General features: G+C 36.9%; 1 protein-coding gene across 1 annotated transcript in view; it reads left to right on the top strand.

Moving 5' to 3' along the window:
* Positions 1-21,406, top strand: part of KDM4C (lysine demethylase 4C) — a 251,839-nt gene extending 230,433 nt beyond the window's left edge. The window contains exons 21-23 of the mRNA XM_039567580.1: positions 12,825-12,944; positions 16,719-16,811; positions 18,660-21,406. Of these exons, the coding sequence (XP_039423514.1) occupies positions 12,825-12,944; positions 16,719-16,811; positions 18,660-18,836 (390 nt within the window). The 3' untranslated portion in view covers positions 18,837-21,406. The remainder of the gene's footprint in view (positions 1-12,824; positions 12,945-16,718; positions 16,812-18,659) is intronic.
* Positions 21,407-22,637: the final 1,231 nt, after the last annotated feature.

Raw genomic sequence — 22,637 nt, 5'->3', positions numbered from 1 at the left:
TCCGCCAGCACCCTCATTGCCCATGGGTGGATCTCACCCAGTCCCATAGACTTGTGTGTGTCTAAGTGGTGTAGCAGGTTGCTGACCATTTCCTCTTGGATTATGGGGGCTTCATTCTGCTCCCTATACCTGTCTTCTAGCTCAGGGGACTGGTTCTCACAGAACAATCGGTATTAAAGACTGAGGCAAAGAAGGCAGTAAGTACGTCAGCCCTTTCCTCATTCTTTGTCACTATGCTTCCTCACAGCATCCAGTTAAGGATGGAGAGTGTTTTTAGCCCTCCTTTTGGTGTGAATGTTTATAGAAACATTTTTCATTGTCTTTTATGGCAGTAGACAGATTAAATTCTAGCTGGGCTTTGGCCCTGCTAATTTTCTCCCTGCATAACCTCACAACATCCTTGTCGTCCTCTGGAGCTGGCTGCCTCTTCTCATTATGGTGATAAACTCTCCTTTCTTTCCTGAGCTCCAGCTAGACTTCTCTGTTCAGAGATAATTTCAGTTCATTTTTGCATGCATCACATTGCTCCCTCCAACATTTTCCTCGATTTTTTTTGTCTACCAGTTTTTTTAAGTGGATGCCACCTTATCTTCAGATAAATTCAAGCATGAGAAAAGCACCACCAAGCAGTGAATTTTTTAACATATCAACAGTGATACCTGAATCCTTAACAGAATTTTGTTGATACTTATTGCAAGTACCTTCCTCCAGCAGTGGACCCAAGAAAGCCCTCAGTGTGAAGAGAAAAAGAGGAGATTAAACTCTGTCTTTGTGTGTCCATCAATACTTTAAATTTGCCACTGTCAGGAGAGGGAGGAACAGGGCTATTGGGAACTCTGACAACCAAATTACTTCAATGAAATTATTACAAAGGCTACAATTTCTAACTGTGTTCACCTAGATTTCACAGCATCTAAAATTGTTGTCCCCTGCTTTCTTTGTTAAAAAAACAAAAAAAAGGCAAAAATAAAAAAAACCCCACGTTTTTATTACTAGTATTTGAAGAAAAACCTGCCAATGTGACAGCAATGTCATTTAAGAATCTGTTAATGAAATAAACCCCTGACAATAACCCACAACTTTTTTCAGTGAGGGACCTCTTTGCAAACGTCTACTCTCCTAGACAACAACTGCTCACTTCCTACAAAAAATATCCTACAAAATTATGAAATAGAAGTTTTGACATCCCATGATCCACATGCTATTGTATATACGTACTGTATACACATATGCTCTATACACTTTGTGTATAAAGCTGCCAGTCTATCTGCCATGGACTTACTGAGGTTTTGCATGATCCTTCCTGGCCTAGGTATCTGGCAGGGGTTCGAAACTGTACAGGCATTTCTAATCTTAGTAATTACCTGAGACAAGGTGAACTAATTGGGGTAAATTACAGGTGAAGGAGTCAGACTGAATACAGATTGTCCCAAGACACTTAGGTATTATTAGACAAATGAGAGACAGAACAGATTTACTTTATCCTCCTTTGAGATGCAGAACAAATGGGATTTAGCTGGACAGTTTTTCAAAAATTATTTCCTCCAGGCCAGCTAAAGGCAATATTAGTAGAAAACCATAATGTGCCATTATCTTGGTAGGACTTTTTGCATGTGCAGGTTAGAAACGGTAACTCACTTTTGAGACCTGTGAGTGTCAGTGCTCTGGATGTTGTTTTAAGAACAAAATCTTACTTGTTTTCATGAACTTGTCCCTTATGACTTTGTCCATGACTACTGACTTTCACTGGTGCAGGAATTGTGTGTCTGCAGATGTGACACTCAGTCAGCTTCTCAGTATCTGTTATGTTAATACATTTGCCTCTGCTTTTGAAAATCCATACTTCTTGAACAATAGACATTTGGAGATAACTGGGCTAGCATGTGTCTTGAGAGCCCATTTAATGTCCACCTGTATCTAAAAGAATAGAGGTTTAGACTCTAGCCCTAGTAATTCCTAAGAGATGCTGTTTTCTATTGAAAATCTGTTCTGCAAAGAAGACATGTGTTACTTTTCTTCTATCAACGTTGTCTGGCATTATAAATGACTAAACTCCTGACTAGTTTCCAGCATTTTTTCCTAGTGATTTCTCTTCTTTATACCTTTCTCTCTTTACATCTTCTGACAATTCTTTTCTGCTTGTCTACCTGTTCAAATCAAGGTTTTAAATAGTAGTGCTTACTGCCTCTTTGTATCTGTGAAAGATCCATTAGACTGCTGGTATACAATAATACCTTATTGTTCAAGTTTTATTATAATGGTATATAAATCTGTAAAAATTGGTAAGGAAATTAGACTGGTTGAATGAGCACACTTTCTGGGCAGTCTATAGATTTTGGATGCACTCCAGTATCACCATCACCAGCAATTTCTGAGAATGTGAAATAGGAAAGTAATGCATTTCTGAAGGTAGCAAGAGGCTAGATTGTATTTGGTATAAACTTGGTCAAAAAGTTCTGAGAATTGTTTTTGTGATGTGGGAAAAGAGACATAATGAATTGGTTTAGCTATTCAATTTTCTGTTGTGTTCTTTTCTCTTTCTCTGCCTCTGTCTTTTGGTTCTTTCACTCAAAGTTCAGATTGAAATGCAGGAGATGCAGAGTTTTTCTTTGGACTCAGATGTTTATTATTTCTTATCTATAGTGCAGCTGCAAAGAATGTGCCTCTAAGTTAACAAGGTGAAAATGGCCCCAGAGTTCTACCTTCCAAGGTCTTTTAAAGCCCAAACTACCCAATTATGGAATACTAACTAATTTATTTTTGCTTATAATCCAATAACTAATCATTTGTGTTCCACACTGCGGGTTTTTTTTGAACCAATACCAGATCACCCAGGCTTGTGAAGAGGAAGGAAGAAGAAAGAAGAACTAACCTACACCCAAAATCCTACATCTTGTTACATGTCTACATCTCTACATATTCCACCCAGTGATACAACAAACTTCTTTTTTAATTACACAGCAACAATCTCAATGCTATCACATAATTTGGGAAGCCTTTCCCAAGGCCTCAGGTCAAGTGCAGTGTGCTTTTGAGGATCCCTGCCTGTCAGCACTGAAAGACTAAAATTCTCTTAACCCAGGGTTCCAGCATTTAGCAACTTTCCAAAAAGTTTCTTAACTGTGACATTGAGTCTATAAACTGAATAATGTGCAATTCATGTTGGGCTGGTACACTTGTTTTTTTGCAGCATTGCAAAATTGCTGTGTAATTGAAATTACTACTCAGCAAGTTGTATGATGTGATCATTGACAGGTAATTCTGAAAAATTTTGGAAAGCAAATTTGAGAGATGCATGACATGTCTCAGAAAAAAACTTAGGTTTCTTTTCCTGGTTTGATGGATTTATAGAAATTGTGTAGGATTTTGCATTCTTGTTTTGAGAAATACTCTAATAAGTATTTATATATGTTTTGGAGAATTTACTTCGCTTTTGTGTGAACAGCGAAAATTTATTTTAACACATTTTTGTAGTTGTGAACTTTTCCCACTAGATTTACAAGTGCTTATACACAGAATGCTATGCTTTTTACATGTGAATAATTGTTTGCATCTTCTGAATACTAATACAAATTAATTCCTGTTTTTAAAACTGTACTTTTAATAAGTTAAAATCAAGCTATTGCAAAACCAAAGACTACGTTCTAAGGCTGCAGAGTGAAGGGTTTTATTCCACTGTTTAACTCCTGAAGCTACAAAAAATCAACAGATGCAATAGTCTAATCTAAAATTTATACAGTACTATAACTGTATTGATTTAAGTTAGTTACTTTCACTTTATTCCATTATGGAGAACAGGAATAATTTTTCTGTGGCTCTTGCTTTTTTGTTTCCTATTACAGCAGAAAGACAGGCAACTTAGTAGATAAGCATAAAAAAAATGAATATATAACAGATTATAGGCAAATTAAAGCCTCAAATGTAAATATTATCTTTATATGGTTTCCTTGTAGAATAGCTTTTCCACTTTATGATGAAATGCTTTATGGATCCTTAACAATAATGATGTTAGATGAGTTGAAGGTAATGCCTCACAGCTCAGCAGGAGAAACAAAATGGAAGATAAGTCATTACTTTGCAGTTCATGGTAAGATGGCTGATGTTGCAGTGAGGCAGGTGAGAGACAGAGTTATAGTACAATGTTTCTTGTGTTTGAAAAGACAGTGTGTGTCCTTGTCCAGGACCACAATGAGTACATCTGTGATGAGCCTGTGGAGCATGGTGAAATCCCTGGAACTGGACAGGAACCACTGAGATGAGGTGGGACTGCTGGGATTCGGATAGGAGCATTATTTCACCTCCCACCGCTTTTTGGAGGTAATCCAGGAATTGTAGGATTTTTGTATCTGTTAATTCACACTACTGTTGTGCAGAAGCAGATTATTTCCAGAGTTACTGGGGGACAGTGGAGGAAGTGTTGGAAGACTTGCATTTTCCTTCATGTGTGTATTGTGTCCTGAGGAGGGGGCATGAGCAGCACATGAACTGGTCTTTGTACTCATCTGACTATAACTGGTTTACAGGGAGCCAGTATACAGGTGGGCAGGATATGAGGTAGTAGTATTCAGTCTCATCTGACTTAACTGTAAGCAAAAGCTAGGATTTTCTGTTGCACTACAGAAGCTTTGTTCCTCATAGCAAATCAGACATCCTGGTGTCCTTGGCAACTTCAGCTTCCTACTGCTGACACTCAGTTTTGTCCCATAAGAGTATACTGTACCCTTTAGTGTCCTCTCTACTGTACCTTATTGTGATGCCCAGTACCACCCTGGACATCCTAAGTCGCATTCTGCAATGCGGGTTTGAGTTGTTGCCTTCGGGGCGATTCTGTGTCTATCTATTAGCATTATGCTTGAATCTGTGTTATAAATACTTTGCTGAAAGGCAATGCAATGCTTAAAATAGTAACTTTCTAAGGTAGATAGAAAATAAGAATGCATGGTCCAATTTATGTTCCAGTTTTCTTTTGTAAAAGCATATATTCACTTTGTAGAAGAACATTCAGTAGTATTTTAAAGACAACATATACATAAATTCAAAATAATTTTATACTTGCATTACATGATTCAAGGTTAAATTTGTTGAATTACAGTAACTATTCTGTTAATCTGGTGATTTCACTGAATTTATACCAGTTCAAACCCAGAATTGCACTCCTGGGAATCAGGCCTTCTCTTTCAAATGCTAATGCACTGTGTAAATTGCTGTTCCTGTTTAGATAAAATTCTGACTGTGACAAATTAGCTACCACTCTCCTTTTCATTCAAATTGTCTTGGAACATATGAAACTGAATTTTGTGTTTCTAAAAATTTGTGTCAACTAGTGTATACTATCAGCTTCTGAAAGAAAAACAAAGTTTGACAATCTGTTGAGATTAGTGGCTGTTTCAGAGAGTTTCCACTATTTTTTTCTCCACTTACCCTTTAATGGTGTTGGTAGATATATTCAGTGTTTGCAGTTGTGGTGTGGTATTTGTCTGTATGGCCAGCTTCTCTAAATTGTAGGTATTAGTTGTAATTGCATTAGTCATGCTCCTTATGAAACAATCACCAGTGAGCAGGACTGTGGAAGCTTAATCACTAGCATTCATGTTGAAAGTTAATATTAGCTGAAGGAATGTAGGCAGAGAAGAAAATTTGTGTTAAGTGCTTTTGCAGAATGGCCTTGGAAAGGCCATTTCCTGACGATATGGCTACCCTGTGCTTGTTTCTGCACTCTTAAACTGTCTTCATGGTTTCTGTCTGTACAGGGAGCAATGTCTCATGATGTGTACCCTAGCAGCAATGAACTAGGATAGTAAATTTAACTCAGGTTCTAATTTAAAGGGAAAATTTAAAAGCTATTCCTCCACTTCAGCTGGAGTAACCATGAGGACCATTTCTGTGCAAAAGCCAAATAAACAGGCCTGGATTTTTCTTACTTTTTTATGTTTTAAGTCTAGGGAAAACCCACTTGAAGTCTTACCAGTGAAAATCAGATGTACTCAGTGTGTTTTGTCTGTGTTGTGAGAAGTTACTGTTAATTTTGTGATTAACACAAGAATACTCATTTGCTTTAAATTGAAATGAATATGCTATGAATTCAGTTTGCTGTAAAGTGAATTTCAGTTTCTCAAATATAAGAGGACAAAGGTGTTTTGGAGTTTTGACTTTTGGAGACCATGTATTAATTTTAAGTTATTTTTCAGAAACTATGACATTTCTAGGATAAAAGTTGATACTGTGGCTTGCTTCATGCAAATTGTGGTTAGATAGACTAATAGGAAGGTCCAAACTATTCTTAGGTATTTAAGAAATGCAGGGGATGACAGAAAATGAACAGTTTCTATTTCTCTGATTGATTTTAACAATATGTATAAATTTATGAACAAACACAGTATGATTTAGAGTAAAAATGGTATGTAGGTACATAGGAAAGCCAAGTTTAGCGCAATTACAGAACCTGAGTTCTCTCTAGTCGGTCTTTCAGTATCTGCTTCTCTTTGATCTTTGTAACCTCAGGGCTAGATTACGAGCTTTCAGTCTACCAGGAGGAGCATTAATATATTGTGCCGTGGACCCCCTGCAAAAGGGATGGAACAATACAGAATGTATCTGTTTCACCAGGCACACTGTGGGGCTGAAGCCAAACTTCTGCTTACCTCTGCCTTTTGCCATTCCATCTCGCCTGATTGCATGGACAAGAGCATACTGGAATTTGGAAGAACTTTATAATACAGAAAGCTGCAGCAGCACAATGAAATGGATTCTTAAACAGTCTTTCTGGAAGACTGCTGTTGAGTGATTGGAATATGATTTCCTAGAGGGTTTTGGTGTCGTATGATACAGAAATAATGAGTGACTTTGATAGATGAGAAAATCCATTCAGCTAAAATAATTGTTACAAATACTACTTTTGAAGTAACATTTGAAGCATCTTTAAACTCATAGCATCCCAGGAGAAATAATCCCAGTCAGCTGTGTATTTTTATTCAATTCCATTACCATTAAGTGAAATAATTTATTAAATTTCTGTGTATTTTATTCTCTTGCTATGTTTACAGTGCCATACAGCAAAAAACAGATTAGAAGTATGTACTAGTTCATAAAACCTGTTGCAAGAGGCACACTTAAACACTTTCAACCTATGTTGTTTATATCAATTATACCGTCAGTGGTATTTGACAAGAATTTCAGTAAACAATGAGGCATTTTGTACCTTGTTTGGAAACAAAGCAGATCAGGAAGTGAAAGCCAGGAGTGTCAAGGAGATGCAGAAATGTTTGCTAAGTGACATTGAGGAAAATACTATAGTTTTAATACAATTTAAACAAACAAAAATAATTTATTTTGAATACAGTCTAAACCAGAGTGATTTGAAAAGTAACAAAGCTCAGTGCTGTATCTGCCAGTTAAACAGATAAACAGTTCTATTAGTGTTGAGGAAAATAAAATGGTAGCTCCTGAGGTTGTTCACAGGACTGGGATTACTCAGTTAAGACACTCCTGAAGAAAGAGGTGCCAGTCAGATTTGTTTTCTGTCTTAGTTAATGCTTGATGACAGTTGACTGCTCTGTGTTACGGATTTTGCAGAGTCCTCCCCCCGGGGAAATGGGTGGAAGAATGTTATTGGTATGGTAGGTGTGAAAATTATTTAATTAGTTTGAAAAGAATGAAATGGTTCAGAAAAAGAGGAGGCTATTCTGCCTGTCTAAAAATTTACTTCAAATTATGCCAGTTGATGAATGTAAACCTCAGGTTTGTAAACAGTGTTATGAGAAAAAAATTTATGCTTATTCAGATGAGTTAGTGGTGAATATGAGTAATCTTCAAGAGGGAACCACTTGCAGAGAATATTCACATTTATTACTGTATACCATAAATTTATTTTTCTTCAACACCTTTCCAAGTTGTTGGCCTTATCATTTCATACATAGGAAAAGAAATCTCAATCTTTATTGTATTGGGGTTTTTTTAGATACAAATTTTTAGGGCTGTGTCAGGGAAATGTCTCAGGAATACTCATCAGCTTTAGAGAAAGGTCTTCAGACTTGCTACTTACGGATTGCAAATGTCTTTTACCTTGCAGTGTTTTATTCTTCTCTCCCCTAGTAAGCCTACTGTAAGAGCACAGATGTGAGAACTGAGTTTACTAATCTCCCACTCTGATCTGATCAAAATGAATATCGATTTTGTTCATCCTGATAGGAGAAGTTCTACAGAATGCTTATGCAAAAGCATGAGGGGGAGGCAAAAGCAGCTTTGAAAGCAAGCACACCAGTCTAAGTTATCAATTGCAGGATCAAGTTGGGGATCTTCATCATCACAACTCATCTATCCTCTCTTGAGTCAGGGTGGGATCACATCATCCAAACTATTAACAAGAGCCAGGTGATGTGATAGACCCCTGATTTGAATGGACAAGTATTGGTGATTTTCTATTAGAGTATTATTATTTTCTGCAGCAGTTATAAATATTTGTCTACCGTTGGGTTTATACTTCCTCTAAAAGATGCCATATGGGCCACATTTTCCTGTTTTCAAACAAGCTCTTGAGATACAATAACCAGTGCCCTCCCTGACAGTAGACAGTACCAGACAGCTTCCTGTACCACACTGACTGCAAGGAACCCCTTCTCCCCAGAAGAGAGTTCCTTTCCCTGTGCCCAGCAATGACACGAGGTGGTATAGAAAAACCTCCAGGCCCTATCCATGCCCCCCTCCTGGCTACTGCAAAAATTAACCCTGTCCTGGCCAGAACCAGAACACCATCATAGAAGGCAACTAGAGCAGTCAGGCATGATTTGCCCTTAGCAAAGCCATGCTGGCTGTCTTGGATCACCTCCTTGTCTTGCACGTGCCTTGACATGTCTTCCATGAGGATCTGCTCCATGATCTTCTGAAGCACAGAGGTGAGGCTCAAAGGCCTGTATTTTCCTGTCTCTACTTTCTCCTCATTTTAAAAATAGGAGTGATGTTTCCTTTTATAGTCACCAGGAACTTTGTCTGACTGCTCCGAATTTTCAAATATGATAGAGAGTGGCTTGAGAAAAGCACCAGCCAGTTCCCTCTGGTCCCTAGGCTGCATATCACCAGGTCCCATAGACTTGTACCTATTCAGTTTCATCAGGTGGACACAAACCTTTGCTTCGTTTACAGTGGAAGGAACACTGCTCCTCCAAGCCCATACAGAGGTTCAGGGGTAGATATTGTTTTCAGTGTGGCTCCTTTGGATCAAATCTAAAAGAAGTCGAAGGCTCCTATAGTCTTACAATTTTAAAAATAATTACTGAGTTTGAGATAGCTGATTTAATAACCTAATGATCAGGGAAAACATTATTGAAATAAAATCATAGGCATCCAAGGTACATCAGTTTTTGACAGCTTGGGAGAATAATCTCAGTAGTTCATATGTTCGCCTTAGACCAGAATATCTATACCTTTTAGCCTTGATTTAGGAAAGCATTTGAATGTATCTGAAGATACTTTCTTCAAGTGTCAGTGGCTGTATTCAAATTATGGGAATATTGCAACATTTCCAGTTCCTGGATTCCAGTGCATGCTTCAGGTGCAGTCTTCCTTTTATTTCCTTAGTGTGGCTCCACAGTTCCTAGTCTGTGTCAACCATCTCCTACCACTGCAATTGGTTTTGTTATTCGCAAATTTGCAGTCCCGCCTTAATAACCAAATCAACCTGTCTGTTAAAAACAACGGAATATCAGAGGAAGAATAGAAAAAAATATCTTCTTTATCTGCAGTGCTGTACATGTGAATTCCTTAGTGTAGAAGACAACGCCAGTATTTCAACATGTATTTCCAAAATCTATTGCAAATAGATTGCTTACTATTTTAGTTTAGTGTGTATAATTAATTCCAGAAGAAATGTTTCTAAACCTTTAATGAACAAGAAAACTTCCAGAACTATTATTATTATTTACAGGTTTTGCTCCTAAAGTGTCTATTTGAAGGGCTGTAAACAGAACACTGGGAAGACTATATCTGCAGTAATGTGTCTAGTTATGGTCTTACCTGTACAAGAAGGATGTGGACATAGAGGAGCAAATATGGTAAAAGGCTATGAAAGTGATGGAGGAACTGAAGCATCTGTCATGTGAGGGGGCTGACAGAGCTGGGACTGTTCAGCAGAACAGTAGACTCAGAAGGATCTTATTCAAATGTATAAACACGTCATGGGGGAAGTAAAGAGGATGAAGCCACACACTTCTTGGTAATGCAGAGTGACAGGATGAAAGACAACAGGTACCAACTGAAATACAGGAAGTTCCTCAACACAGAATTTTTCTTCACTTAAGAAAAGGCTTTTTCTCTGTGAGGGTTGCTGAATGCTGGATTAATGGCTCAGGGAGGCCTTGAAGTATTCATCTTTAGAGATAGCTAGTCATGGTTGGAGTTGGAGCTCTGAGCTGTGCCAACAGCAGGAATGTGAAACTGGACATAAAAGTGAATTGTATTTTCAGTACAGATGGACACGATTTGTCCATTTCTATAAAGAAGGAAATACATTATGTAATTGTATGGGAAATGTACATGGTTTATAAGCTGAATGTAGGTTGAACCCACACTATATGTTATTTACGGCTGGTATATGAGGATGTTGAAGGATTGCCATACCCTGCTGTCTGACTTTTCATTATACAATTGAAAAAAGTGAGGTTGCATTTTTGCCATTTTGTCAGTCTAAGAAATAGATCTAATCATTCCCAAGAAAAAAATTGTAAGAATTAATTGTGCAGTAGAAAGAGAATCTCAAATGGTTACGATCCTGTGAAAATAAAAGGTAGGAGCTCTGGTAGAAATTAATAAAAACTAGTACCAATTTCCCAAATATTGTTCCATAGACTAAGACATTGTGATGATACATGAAGAATGAGGTTGTTATTTGTCTAGTTATTTGCATGAGGACTCTAATTTTCCAAATGAGCAATTCCATTAGCTATTCAAGAGAGTCTGTGAGATATTTTTTCTTGTGCAAGTTGCAAAGGGAGTAATTCATGCTGGGCTTTTGTTCTTGGAAAATTAATGTTAGGCTTGACGTTGTTGCTGGATTGTTAGTTTTCAGGAAATTTACTCCATTCCATGGTGCATTTTAAAAGTTTGTTTCAAGACACTTAGCCAAGACTCATTTTTGCACTTTTGCAGTAAATAGACAGCAGAAGTATCATAATGACAATAACCATTTTGACAGTCATCACTGAGGAGAAAGCAACTAAAAATACAGTCTAATTTAATTTATAGTCAGAGGTATGATAGTATTTAGTAATCCCTGTCCCCTGCGAAGTCATAATGATTCCACTGCAGCAGCCATCCCTTCCCCTTTCCTTCTGCCTCTCCTGAAAATATTGGGAAGGATAATACAGTAATTCCACCTACTCCAAATATATGGTGACATTGAAAGGACATATCTTTCTGTGTTTGTCACAGCAACCTTTGCCAGGCAAACACAGAGGGCATATTTTAAAGCTGTCCCCTTTGCACGGCACCTGAGGGGTGACAGAGACAGTATTGTCATGCAGGACAGTGTTTCTGTGAAAATCCAGCTCTTAATTTCTTTCATCCTGTGTTGAATCAAACTCATGGATTAAGATACATGTCACTAAAATGAGTTTATAAAGGTTGAATTTGGCTCGAATGATATTATATCAAGATAACATCCAAGTGAGGATCACTGTAGTGCATTTTTGCTCCACATTTTAGGTTCATTGTCATGACAATCATTGGCCTCTGTTGGAAGTGAATTGTTCAACTCAAAATACAAATAGTTTTCTAAGTTATTCTAAATAAATCTAAGAAAATGGTGATACTATTGTGGCAGCCTGAGATAGCGCCACGTCCTGCAGGACCTTGTCACTGAGTCCTTATACCTGAGTCCTTGTCTTTATCTTTTCTCTTCCCACTCTAGACCACTTATGAGTGAGCTCAGGTAATGTGGTAACTGAGTAAGTCCTCTAACACCTAGGAGAATACCACTAAATTAGCACTAATTTACAGGACAGGTCTTGTCATGTAATCACTATGAAGTAGAAATGCCTTTGTTGGGGTGAGCATTTGACCAAAGAATTGGTGAGCCCAGATGTGACACATCATTTTCTGATCCTTTGTCTTATTTCCTCATGTGAGCAGCTGCTGGTATGGGTGTGTGGTTGGCATGCTCTGAAAATGAGTCGTTTAGTTTGTACCAAGACATATGGGACAAAAGAAAACAGCTACTGATACTCTGACATGCTCAACAAGTCAGGCACAAAAGTTGGCCAAACCATTGGAACAAAAATGCTTTATATCTTACGGGAAAAAAATATTTCCCCCTAATTTTATTTTGTAAGCATTTGGATTCTTTCAGTGTTTCTCCAGCAGCTAAGCAAAAATCTCATTGGCATTCTCACGATTTATGGTTTGATCCACATATGTTTCAGTCAGCAAAGATAGCATCAAGCAAAAATGTGCTGTGGTTAACAAAACATGAATTACTGGGATATGCAAAAGAGAAAGTGTTGCACATATGCAATTGCACTTTAGTGATCCTTATTTTCAATGTGTGTTAGAAATTAATTTTGGTGGAAGTGTATCACAGTTGCTGATAGCTGTCTGATTTATGCATACGTTGTCTTGCCAATGCAGCATCAAGCTGTAAAGAGAGTGTTTCTTTGGTCAGTATTTCATTTTCATAAGGGCTAACATTAGCATTAGCTCATTAGCAGGATTATAAAACTTGAAACATGCATGGTAATAAATCTTCTCCAATTACAAAGTTGTAAAAGCATCTTACTGGTAATTTAAGTTCAGTGGCTCACACACTGATTTGAGAATCCATCCTTCTTTGTAAATAGAGCAGAGACTGTGTAAGGCTGGGTCCACCTGCAGAGGGAGAGGTTGTCCAAGTGAAATGGCCTGATGGAAAACTGTATGGTGCAAAGTATCTGGGAACAAATACAGCTCACATGTATCAGGTGAGTATCTATATTTATTACCATGCACTTGCTTTTCAGATGTCTTTATTGTAAATTGCTCGTTTGGCTCTAGTATTAGAGTGGCCAGAAGGCTGAAGAGTGGACTCTTACTGTAACTGTTACCACACTTTAACTAATACATAAAACTTTCTAACCCAGTAGCAAGTGTTGTGCACTCTTCGGGTGTGAGGTTTCACTTGTTCTTACAAAATCAAGAAAATCTCTTCTTTACTAAGAAGTCAGATAAACAGGTGAAACATTAAGATTGCAAGATAACATTTGTTATTTTCTGTGGGTTATTTACTTTTATTTTATATCAGCTAATTAGATGATTAATGACATAAAATCAAGTATTGGTATTTGCCTACAGTGAACCTGAGGCATTCTGTAAGTGGTTGGGAGCGAGGACAGTAAGAAGAGTATAACATTCATTTGTCTGAGGCATTTTTGAATTTATTAATCTTAAGGAGCATTTTATACTCAGCAAAGGCAAAAAGGAAATGAACAGTGAAGGCAAGGCTAAAAAGCTGACTTCTGGTTTCAGAGTAACAATTACTGTTTTTTTATGGGCTTGCCTTTGAGAAAAATCAGTCAGCAGCTTTGAGTACCCAAGTGAATGGTTGAAACTGCAATAAAACAATCACAATAATAATAGCACTTCTGAAAGAATGAGAATCTAGATACATTTCCTTTATATATATGTAATAATTTTCACTTATGTAACTCTTTTCATCAGGAGGCCTCACATTACTGTACGAAAATGGCAAATTTACTATTATATCTGTAGATAAATTAAGGCACAGGGAAGCTAAATCACTTGCTGCATTGACCTTCTCACTTTGCCAATGACTTGCAATCGAATTCAAGTCCTCAAATGCCTAAAGCCTTGAGCTAGTCTCTAAATCTTACCTCTTCCCTTATATTTAGCAGCTGTATTATGTTGTGAAGGTGGAAAGTTCTTTATAAAGTATGAAGATTATTTTTCTATAGTAACATTAATCTTCAAATCATTTAATCTTTTGAACAACTGGTCTTCTGAAGAGTACTGTGAGGTAAATTAGATGAATGTTGTTATCTTTCATATTTGAAGGAATCTGACATAGTCAAAACAAACAACTTTGTCTTATTTTAGACCTCTTCAGCAACATGATGAGACCAGTTTTGTTTAAGGAAAATGGATAAGCATGTGGAGGCTCAGCAAGATTTAGAGTTCCTCAGCATAACAAACATAAATTCCTGTAAATTGCCTTTAACAACCCCTATAATGGGGGAAATGACAAAGTTTAAAGATGAGAGGGAGTCCATATTGCAATACATGGAACTATAGAGACAAGCAGGTGTTTCAGTCTGCAGGATGAGAGAGGAGGCTGCCATGTGGCTACAGATTACAAAAAGTTTATGACAGCGAGGGTGCAAGGTTAACTTCAAGACCTATAAGTAGTTCTTCCTCTGGTCTTTATAAACAGTGTCTGAAAGCTCTCAGGACGCACACACACACACAAAGGTTTATTTTCTTCTAGTGTGATCTGTGTTGCACCTTTGAGATTCTCTTATCCAGTCTTTTGTGTGATTTCTTAGATCTCATATGGCAAATCTGTTCTCGTTGAAAAAATCTGTGAATTTTCCGCATGTTCATCAGACATTTGTACCAAATGTGGGAGTACTTGAGCATACAGGAGCTATGACACAAGGCATCAGAATTTGTGTCATACAGTTTGACATTTGTAAGCCAGTATCCTACACAGTCCCTAAGCAGAGCTATAACAGCCGAATGAAGCAGGTGTTCAAGTGAAATTGTTAATGTGATCTACATTTGATTTCTTGATGATTTCTGATATTGAGGTTCACAATTGCGTTAGAGTTTATTAAATTATCCATTCACTCCGTTAGTTGCTTTCTAACAGCTTTTGCTTTAATTTATTATGTTCTTATAGAAGAAAATCCCAATGAAGATAGTAACATGTAATACAGACTCAGTATGGCAGCAGAATCCAAATAAAACAACTTACTTGATAAAACTGATGATTTGAAATGTAGGATCTGCCATCTGAATTGAATTTGAGCTATTAGAGATGGTGGGCTTATATTTTGCATGAATCATGATACTGTTGAAAGTCTTAGAGAAGCTCTTGTTGTGTTTGCTATCAAGTGTAGGCAAATTATTTCCAGTGTGATATGCTGGATTATAACTGAAGAACTTCCAGTTACTCTTCTGATAAATGTGCAATGTATTTCATACTGCAAGCGTGACAGATTCTCTGGTATGAAGCACTTGCATCCTACTGCACACTGTGAGTAAAAACAAAGATACTGACCATTTAAAAGGAGATTTTCTTATCACATGGAGTGGCAGAGTTAATTTCCTACCCAGTATTTTCACCACGGATACAAAAAACATTATTACCAACTCTATTGTGCAAGAACATTACCAAATGTGTATTGTGCAGGAAGGAGCAGGGATAGCAGAAAGACTGTTGCTGCATCCTGGATTGCCATCATTTAATTAAAAAAGCTTAAGGCACTTCAACGTTTAAGTTCCTCTAAGATACTGGTAACAGAGTAGGCTTATGGGGTTAGTAACAGGAGCAGAGAGGAGTAAGGATGACTCCTATGACTTTGTTATCCATCTGTGTGCTCTATGCATTTTAAATGCATTCCAGATTTGGGCATCCCTGTTAGCTGCAGTGAAAAAATTGTTTTTAAAGAAGTTAATAGATCATAGTCTTCATCCTGGCTTTCAAGAATGGATATACAGTATTGGATTTTTTAGCTGTTCACATATTAATCTGACATACTCAGCCATGGCAAGCTTTTAATTTGAAACTAAAAACCCAGTCCATTTACGAGTTCAAATGCATGCTTTTTCAGTTTTATCTGTAATAATACTTTTGATAAGTCAGTGTTCTCTTATGTTTGTATTTATGCTTATTCTTCTAGTCAAGTGTGCTGTTGTCATTCACATAGTCTCATTAAATCACCTGAGGATGTAGAATGAGACTTCTAATTTTATACCAAGCTTTAAATTATAGTTTCTGTGGGAGCTAAACTGCCATCACAGATAATAGCTGGAATTCAAAACTGTTAGATGAAGTATTAAAATAGAGGAAAAAATCAGCAGCTACTGAAAAAGCTTAAATGCTTCAAAGCCTCAGCATTTTAACATTCCTCACACCTAGTTACATTTCCTTTCTCATTTTCTGCTAACGGGGTTCATATTGGATTAAATCTAAACCTAAGCATGATAAAGCTTTTCATCTTCTGAACAGAGCATTTAAAAGAAATTCCATCAGATTCAATAAAATTCTGTTAACTGGTATTTCTTTAGTTGTCACTCACACTTTCTTTTGACATGGTCTTCCTCAACCTTGAATCATGGATGTTAAAATTAATTTTTTATTTATTAGAAGCAAGTAAAAAAATTAGAGACAACTAAAAATGATACAAGGACATTTTAATATGTCACTCCTGCTAAATAATGTTGCCTGTCTTGTTACTTGTTCAGCATTCCTAATCTAACAAGTTTTACTTTATTATATATGTGTCAGTGCTGATTTTGAAGCCTCTGCTTAGATATTATTTTCAATGTAACTATGTGTTGCAATTCATAAAAAGTAACATTTTTTATGTTTCAGCCTAGTTTTGTGCTAAAACAGCAAAATGTTTGTGTATAAGTCTTCTTTGCTAACATATGTATTTTTATCTGGAAACACTTACAGGAACTTCCTGCAAGAGTTAATTATTATTTTATTTTCAAATACCCATTTTTTCAATTAGGTGGAATTTGAAGATGGTTCTCAAATAGTAATGAAGAGAGAGGAAATATATACACTGGATGAAGAGCTTCCGAAGAGAGTAAAAGCACGTTTAGTGAGTACTTGCTGGTGCTAACTTTATTTTATATATATATATATATATATATATATATATATATACACACACGTATATATATATATGCTCAAAATGCCAATAACACAATACTTGGATTTATTCTGGATTTTTGGTTTAAACTGACTCATGTTTTGTGAAGTCTGTGCTATTAAGAGTGGCTAAATCAGCCCAATTAGGAGATGTGTCCATTTGCTGGTGAGATGGTTAGTTGTTCTTCCAGGCAAGTACTGTTGTCAGACATAATTCTTTTCTCCTAAAAGGCACATCATGTTTGATCATCTGTCAGATCAGGAATGATCAAGTTAGTAAACATTTAAATTGACAGACATTCTATTCTTTCAGTATGCTTATTACATGTATAGTTTTTAAAAAACTTCCCAGCTTCTCAGAGCTTTGTGATTTTAAAAGCCTTGAATTAATAAGCAGGCAATTAACTTCTTGTAAGAAACAATGTAACTGATCGAAACTCATTAAAGTTGCTGGCAGGATTTATCAGCATTTCACTAGTCTTTGGTTTAAGACCAAATATTTGCTCCTTTTTTAAAGTTTCCTGCTGTTTCAAAACACATCCACTAGCTATGTATGTATGTATGCCAAGTGGAAAAGTGCTGAAGCTCAGAGAGATCATAACACTTAAGAGGCTGAAAAAGGCTAACATACATTTGTTAGAGGAGATGGCTGCTTTTACCTGTGTTAAGACAGTTCTTTCTAATGCAAAGTGCACTGGTCAGATATTCTGGGTTAAGAAAACTTTTTGTCAGTGAATTAGGGATAAATGCACAGATCTTTCAGTGTCCTGATTAGGGTTAAGACAGATGTCTTGGAAAATGTTAAAAGAACCGTTTGATTATATTCAATGGGGTTTTTTTCTTATACTTGGAAAGCATACCATTGCCATTTTTTTGTTTTTGAGACCAAATGGAAACAGCTTCTCTAATTAACTGCATGCTCTAAAGAATGCAAACTGTTACATTCTCAAGATAATAGTAACAGGATTTATGCTATTGATTTTAAAACTGATTTTCTATAAATCAGTATTTCTATTTATTTATTTTTTTAATTTTACATCATTAACTTCGTTAGGGAGTTAACTATAGGTTAGAAACATTAAACTTGGTCAGCTGAATAAAACACACCATAGCCATTGCTCAGACCTTTGCATGATTTTCTACTAGTGCCTCAAATTCTAGAAATATGTAAGTTAGTCCTCAAGGCATGCCCAAGACCTCTTCCCCTCCTTGCGCTGAACACAGTGCAAGTTAAAGATAGCCTATGATACTGTTTTTGTCTATTGAAGTTAAAACACACCAGTTCCTTCTAAATGATGTTTTTCTTTATCTTGGGAATTTTTCCATAACTCTAGCAGTGAAAGTTGGTCTGAAGTATTCTGCCTCTGACTTTGTCCAAACAGCTTGCTGTTTTTTGTCCCACTGCTTTATTAGATTCCCAGCTGGTTTAAGTTTGATGACAAGTGACCAAACTGTGACCCTGATCCTTTGCAAATTAGGCAGTGCCCAGGTTTCTCTTCAGGCATCCATGACGTAGTACCTCGTATTTAAAGCTTCCCTGAATAACACAAGGTGGTGAATACAACAGGATACTGCTAGGATCAAACCTGCCCAACAGCTGCATCACTTCCATAGCACTGTTTTCTCACCTAGAATTAGCATGATTGTGTGATACCTGGATAAAATCCAGACTAACAACAGGTGTTAGTTACATGTTTCCAAGCAACACTACAGATGTAGAGAATTAAATACTGAATAGGACCTGCAAAATATGGAAAGGTAAAAATTGTGCATATGTGTAATTAAGGTCTGGTTTTAGTCTACAGCTTCTGACATGAGATTTGAAGACACATTTTATGGAGCAGATATTATCTTGGGAGAGAAGAAAAGGCAGAGAGTATTGAGTTCTCGTTTTAAGAATGAATATGTGGATGATCCAGGATACCGCACCTTCTTAAAAAGCTCATTCCAGAAGAAATGCCAGAAGGGACTATAAAGCAAGCGAGAGAAGAGAGAGGGTTCTTGATTAAAAAGCATGCAGCATTATTTGCAATTGGGTTTCCTTTAACTGAACACTCTGTTTTACAGTGAACTAATCCATGCACCAGCCTTGTAATCTGAAGTACTTGAGTTCTGATTTCTTTAGTTACTGTATTTAAGAATTTGTAATATTTTGCATTATAAAACTAGGGTGAAAACCAAGAGAGATTACTAAATGATACACTGAAGTTTCAGTCCTGCTCTCATTGAAATAAGTGGTAAAATTCCTTTGAATTTTTCGATTCACAATTCTGAGAAGGAGACGTTTTAGTAAACAGATAAAATGTCAGTGGCTCACTTTTTTCTGCACATGGGAAAGGATGTTAAGTTCAAGAATAGCAGTTTTTATAAAACATTTTTAAAACAAAAACAGGTATGTACAGTACTGAGACAAACAAAGGCTGTACTTACTTTGTACAGTGCTTTTACATTTTTATGTCACTACTGTTTTCAGTAGGATTGATGTGGACTCAGCTATTGGCTTACATATTTTTGGCTTTAAAGAGAACACAGCAAGCACAGCACAGCAAGGATATTTTGTATATTTAAAGAGACAGATTTTGATGGTTATTTTTAAACATGTTTTTCATAAAGTCTATTAAAAATACCTACTTGTAAAATAAAATAAGTTTCTTTCACTATGTGTATGCAAATTAGAGTTTAAATATATATGCTTAACAGTCTAGTTTTGAATGAATATATTATGGTTTTTATTTTGAGATAATGTTCTAGCAAGGTAATAATGTTTTAAAATAAATACTTTACTACAATTGCAACATTTTTCCTGTTGATGTGATTTTCAACCCTGTTGTTTCATACCTATAGGAATCATGATTCCTATAGCATAGGAATATGCTGTATTTTCCTGAACACAACAGAATATACACACAGACACTCACATAGCTTAATGTTAAAATGCAGAGTTGATAAGTACTGTACTTCAATTTCTTGTCTTTCTATTTCTCATCAGTCTTTGGGATCTTGACCTTTTCAGATGTTTCACAGAAAGCAGAAAGTCTGAATTTGTCTGAACACTTGGGTATGTGAACCTAGAAGGGAGCTTTATCAAAATGACATCATCTGTTTCTTGTAAATTGGACAGTCAGCAGGATTTCTGACTGTCTGCCACAGGAAAAAGAGCCCTCTCAAAATCCAATTTATATCTGAGCACTGCTGTTTCTAGGGTTCTGCTTCCAAAAAACAGAATACATGGACCCAAAGATTTTTTCTGTGCAAAACCCCAGTCCTTTATATGCTGAGGTATACAGATCTTTGTTTCACTGAAGCCCTTGCATGATTATTCTTATTTTTTCAAGTGGACAGTAAAATCCTTTTGATTGCTATGTGACACCTCAAATGACAGTGTAAGTTTTCTGTGTTACATTAACTATCTTTTCTTGTACCATGAAATCACTCAGAATCCCTTTAGTCTAAGAAATTGCTTAGCTGTGACAGTTGGAATGTATATCTAATTGATAACACTTTCTCTAAAGGCACTGGTTTTGGTGGATGCTGTCTGGCATATTTCGGAGTATCAGGGCTCCTTCTTTTATTGTAAAGAAAAGATGAAAACTAGTGATAGATTTGCAAAACGCAAGATTGCTGCTGCCTTCTGCAGTTCTGTGCAGCTAATGATCATGTTGTGGGGGGTTTGTGTGACTGGGTTTTTGTAGTGGGGTCTACAGGGGTGGCTTCTGTGAGAAGCTGCTGAAAGCTTCCCCCCTGTCCAGCAGAGCCAATGCCAGCCAGCTCCAAGACAGACCCACGCTGGAGCAGGCTGTGCCTGATGGATTGCACCCATGGAAGAGTGACACACATTGCAGCAGTTCAAGGACAGCTGTTGTTGCCTATGCATGAGCTCACACTGGAGAAGTTCATAGAGAGCTGTCTCCTGTGGGAGGGACCCCATGTTGGAACAGACTCCTCTCCCTGAGCACTGGGAGGAACAATGTGTGATGAACTGACCATAACCCCCATTCACTGTCATCCTGTACCTCTGGGAGTAGGAGGAAGAGCCCAGGGGAAAGAGGGAGACATGGGAGGAAGGTGTTTTTAGGATTTTATTTTAGTTCTCATTATCCTGCTCTGATTTTTTTAGTAATAAATTCCGTTAATATCCCCAGTTTGAGTCTTGTTTTACCTGAGATGGTAATTGGTTTGTGATCTCTCCCTGTCCTTAACTCATTAACTTTTTGTTACATTCGCTTCTCCCTGTCCAGCTTTGGGGGTGAGTGACAGTGGCTTTGGTGGGTGCCTGGTAGCCAGGGTCAACCCACTACAACTAATTACTGAAGCTTAGTTTCAAAATACTGTGTTCTGTGGTAAGAAAGCTTTTATACTCTTCCATTAAGGTTCAAAAAAACTATGGCATTATTAAATGGTTAAATACATATTAAAATATTTTGTAATTGAATAGGTGATGCTGTGTGGTACAAGAGAGGCTAGAAATCAAATGCATGTTCTTTTCCTGGTTCTGATATGACACCATGTTATGACACCGTGAATAAACCCCCTCATTTCTATAGAGTGGATCCAGCATCTTTCTTTTCAAGATCCTTAAAATTTGTTGACTAACGGGTTGCAATTTTTTTTTAAATATTCATGCAAAAAGTTGGCTTGTTTCCCCTTCTACCTTTCATCAAGAAGATCACTGTGGAATTTCTCAAAGACACTGAAATTAGTTCTGACCTTTGTAAGGTACTAAGAAAGGTACCTGAGTGAATGAAAAGTGTAGTGTCATCATTGCAGTTTCACACCTCCTGTTTCAGGACTCATGGTCTTTGCAAGCTGGATTGGCTAAACAACTGGCCTAGAAAGACAGTTCCTGTTCCCTTACAATTCCTCAAGAGTCTTGTTTTCTGTTCCACAACAGATATTGTTATGGACCTTTCAGGTATATGAGAGAGAGTATACACTGGTGTGCAATGCTCTGGGAAACCAGAAGCTTGCCATGAACTGAATCAGGTAGGTGGACACCAAAACAGGGCTGCTTATTATCTGTGTAACCAGTTCCCAATAGTCAATTTCTCACTCCATTAAAACCTCTCCTGCTGTTAGAGACAGATACATCTTTCCTGGTGAAAAAGTATGTCACCATTCATGACCATTTCATTGACATACACAGTGACTGTATGAGGAAGAGTGCAGTAGGTAGGAAGAGTCAAGCCCTTTTAAAGACTGGCTAACTGAATTGGCATGGTATTCCTAGGATTAAACAAAACCCCAAAAGCACCAAAAAAACCCCACAAAAATTGAATGTTCATAACAAGAGAGCACAGCATACCCCAGGATAGGACAAACCATTTCTATTACCTTATACGTACAAGAGCGAAGCAGCTGTTCTGTGTATTCAAAAATCCTGAAGGTCATGGGTGAGTACTGAAAGTAGTGGTTTGGTCAGGATACATTGAAATTATTCACTCTCATCTGAAAAATTTCAAGGAAGAATCTGAAGTACTTCAGTTTATGCTGGGCTGTGAAGTAGAATGCATAAATGCTATGACGTTGATTTCCACAGCTATAAGCAAGGTCTGATAAAATCAAATTACTAGAATTAGATAAAAATTAGATTACTTCTTTTGAATCCTATTTGCTATTGTATTACTGTAGCAAAGCAATTTTATTGATGCTTAATAGGAGTTCTACAATATATTGTGTTGTGCTATGGTGGTTAAAAATTTTCAATTAGAGTAATAGAAAAATTTTACAAAATATTTTTGCTTTGAAGTTTCTTTATATTTTCCAACTGTGATGCAAG

The sequence above is a fragment of the Corvus cornix genome, chromosome Z (genome assembly GCF_000738735.6).
Source record: "Corvus cornix cornix isolate S_Up_H32 chromosome Z, ASM73873v5, whole genome shotgun sequence".
Taxonomy (NCBI): Eukaryota; Metazoa; Chordata; class Aves; order Passeriformes; family Corvidae; genus Corvus; species Corvus cornix.
The sequence above is the reverse complement of the archived record's forward strand: the minus strand, read 5'-3'. Positions and strand labels throughout refer to the sequence as shown.